The sequence below is a fragment of the Nicotiana tomentosiformis genome, chromosome 10 (genome assembly GCF_000390325.3).
Source record: "Nicotiana tomentosiformis chromosome 10, ASM39032v3, whole genome shotgun sequence".
In the NCBI taxonomy this organism is placed as follows: Eukaryota; Viridiplantae; Streptophyta; class Magnoliopsida; order Solanales; family Solanaceae; genus Nicotiana; species Nicotiana tomentosiformis.
Window position 1 is genome coordinate 79219420 of NC_090821.1, and position 3248 is coordinate 79222667.

The following is a 3248-nucleotide window of genomic DNA, read 5'->3' on the forward strand; positions in this document are numbered from 1 at the left end:
TTGCAGTGATCACACTACAGATTGTTGGTTTTCCTGAACTTTTGATTTTGATATCCTGTTTTGGAGTACATAGCAGTAGGATCAAGACTGGGCATAGTACCCAATAGACCAACTGAGTTAGAGTCTTCCTCATAGCCTTTTGAGATTCATCACTGACTATCATAGTATATGCTTGATTCAATGAAGATAGTGGTGTCATAAGAAGAATTTGACTCCTAGCTTGTAGATAGTTATCATTCAGCCCCATCTGAAACTGGTACAGCTTCTATCGTTGGAGATAGGAAACAAATTCCCTTGACTTATCACATATGCATCCAAGTAGTGGAACTAAAGCCTCTAATTCAACCCATAATTCTTTTAGCTTTGTGAAGTAAGCTGCTACAGAAGCTATTCTTTGGGTTAGTCTAACAATTTCTTGATGTCGACTAAAGGACCTTGATCCATCCACCTTATTGAATCTTTATTTCATATCTTCCCAAACATCTTAAGCACTATCAGTATACATCATTCCTGCCAACAAATTACTAAATACAGTATTCATTATCCAAGATTGGACTATGGAATTGCACCTTTCCCACTGGTACCGGAATTCCTCCCTAAAGTTTTCTTTCTTCCAAGAACCATCAACAAATCCCAACTTGTTTCTTCCTAGTAAGGCTATTCTCATATATTTTCTCCATAGACAGTAATTTTTTGCTCCAGACAATTGTAAAGAGATAAGGGAAATGCCACTTACATCTGTTGAATGAAGATACAAGGGATGATTATGATCCATGACTAGTATGGTTCCTGGTGGAGGCTGAGTTCCATTTGCATCAATTTGAGCCACAAGTGGTGTGGTTCCTGTTGTAATTTCCAGATTTTCTGAGTTATTGATTGTCATGTTTCAAAGATTGAACTGTTATTCAGAATTGCAATTAACTAGCAACACTTGCTTTGATATGGTTTTTTAGATTGCAGATTCTCAGAATTCTTCAAGACTTTGAAAAACGAATTTGCCTGATTTGGAGAATTTTAAGAACTGTAGATTTTTTGCGGAAGTAATCAGATTCTACTTGCTGTGATACCATGTAGAAATTCATCTATACATCTAGCTCTCAGTAAGATTCAGAGATGATGAACACGAGAAGGATGAGGATTGAAGAATGTAGTAGAAGGAAGAAGATGAAGATGAGAGAAAGAGATACAAAGCTATGATCGGAAAAGACTAATGAGAGTTTTCTTCATTGTGTTATTTTCGAGTATTGATACATATGTATATATAGAGAATCTAATACCTATATCAGTTCTAAGAACACTGATACCAACTGCAACTGTGTAACTAACTTGTAACTGATATTTTCAACTAAATTAACTAACTTCAACTAACTTAACTAACTTCTATTGTACTCAATATTTTTATTTGCCATATTCCTATCTCAATTATCTTACGTCTGTAAGGTAGAGCAATGGAGTTTTGGAATGTAGCACTGCTATGTGATGTGTTGTGATACCCTAGGCAAATCCCACATTGAGAAAACACAGGAGAGATTGATAAGTAGGGATTTTGACCACTTATTTGCCCTCTTTTGCTTGAGTTTTAGCTCAAAAATGCTTAAAAGTATCCCAAGAACTAATGAAATGAGTTTTATTGCAGGATTATTGAGAAACGAGCCAAGAAAGTGAAAATCAACTTAAAAAGGAGTCAAAATTGGACAAGGAAAAAAATAGAGTGAGAATGCTTAGAGTGCGGACTACACAATTCTAGTGCGGCTGCGAACAATGAAGAATCCCTGTCAACTTCAGCTTCACAGTGCGCGGACCGCATAATTCTAGTGCGGCCGTAGAAGTGAGGTTCAGAGACTTTGAAGTTTGAGCAAGAAAAGTGTGCAAACCGCACAAGTATTGTGCGGCTGCAGAAGTCTATGTACGGCCGCACTCACTATTATGCGTACCGCAGAGGAATGGATTCAGAGAACCTCGAATTGCAGTTGTGCGGACCACAAGAATATTATGCGGCCATATAAGCTAGTGTATGGCTGCAATCAATATTACGCGGACTACATAAAAAGAGATTAGAGACTACAAAGTAAAGACATGCGGTCTGCATGATTTTGTGTGGCCGCAGAAGCCAAAGATGCGACCGCACTCACTTTTGTGCGGTCCGTAGATTAAATTCCAAATCCCAGTTCAAGCCATGTGTGCGACCGCACTCAGAATTATACGGCCGCACAACCTCCGTTAGGGCATTTTGTCAGATATTTTCAGCTTAGCATAAATAGGACTTTTTGTCATTTTTTGGTGAATTTATATTTTATAAGAGCACCTATTCCGTTTTCTTTTACTGCTTTTAGTAATTTTGTATTAGATTTGTCTCCAAACACTAGATTTTTGTGCTATAATCAAATATAATGGATTCTATCTTTATTTCTTCTTTAATTTCTGTATTTTTCACGAGTAGCTAAATTTTTAGCTAGGATTGTGACTGAACCCTAGTTTGGGTATTTGATGAGTGTTTAATTTAAGGCTTATTTGTGATTGGGTTAGTGATATTTAGCCTAGTTCTTGCTTGAACTCAAGAATTAATGGTTGCAAACATTGATTCATGCCTAAATGACTTAGTCTCTACTTGATAAAGAGGGACTAAGCTAAGAAAACTTGGCTAATAAGGAATTGGGGTGAACTCAAAAAATTGATAGCCCCAATTAAAGGGTTAAACCTGCAGATAGTAATACCCGACTTGAGCTAATATCACTTGTATTGAGCAAATACCCATTTGGACTTGAGAAAGCCAAATTAGACAAAATCACTCAAACTACCGAGAGGTATAGAGTGAGTACCCAGCTGTGAGAACTATATTACGATCCCAACTAATCAAACTTGCCATGGAGTTTATAATCCATTCGATAATCACCTAGGTAGAAGTCACAACCCTATATCCTTTTATCATTTGAAAAACTCAAAACCAAAAATATTGTTCTTTAGTTCTATACTTGCAAACATTAGAGTAAAAGTAGAAGTAGAACACCAATCAATTTTGTGGAAGTGTAATTTGAGCCAAGACTTGCATTCAACCTAGATATACACCTAATCCCATATTCTAACTCCTTGTGGATTTGATCCCGACTTTTGTTGGGTTTATTATTACATCGACCGCCTCGCTACTTAATTGTGGTATGGATTTGGCCAAGATCAATTTTTGGCACCGTTGCCGGGGAGTTAAACTGATTTAGCTATATATCTAGGTAGTTATGTGTGTTGTCCTTCTT

The 3248-nt window shown here is 36.9% G+C and overlaps 1 protein-coding gene across 1 annotated transcript; it reads right to left on the minus strand.

Annotated features, from left to right (window-relative positions):
- Nucleotides 1-484: 484 nt before the first annotated feature.
- On the minus strand, nt 485-883 carry LOC138900449 (uncharacterized). The gene has a single exon (XM_070187194.1). The coding sequence runs from the start codon at nt 881-883 to the stop codon at nt 485-487; it is 399 nt and encodes a 132-aa protein (XP_070043295.1).
- Nucleotides 884-3248: the final 2365 nt, after the last annotated feature.

What these genes read in the sequence shown, in the direction of transcription:
- LOC138900449 (XM_070187194.1), bottom strand. Translation starts at nt 883, where the DNA reads ATGACAATCAATAACTCAGAAAATCTGGAAATTACAACAGGAACCACA.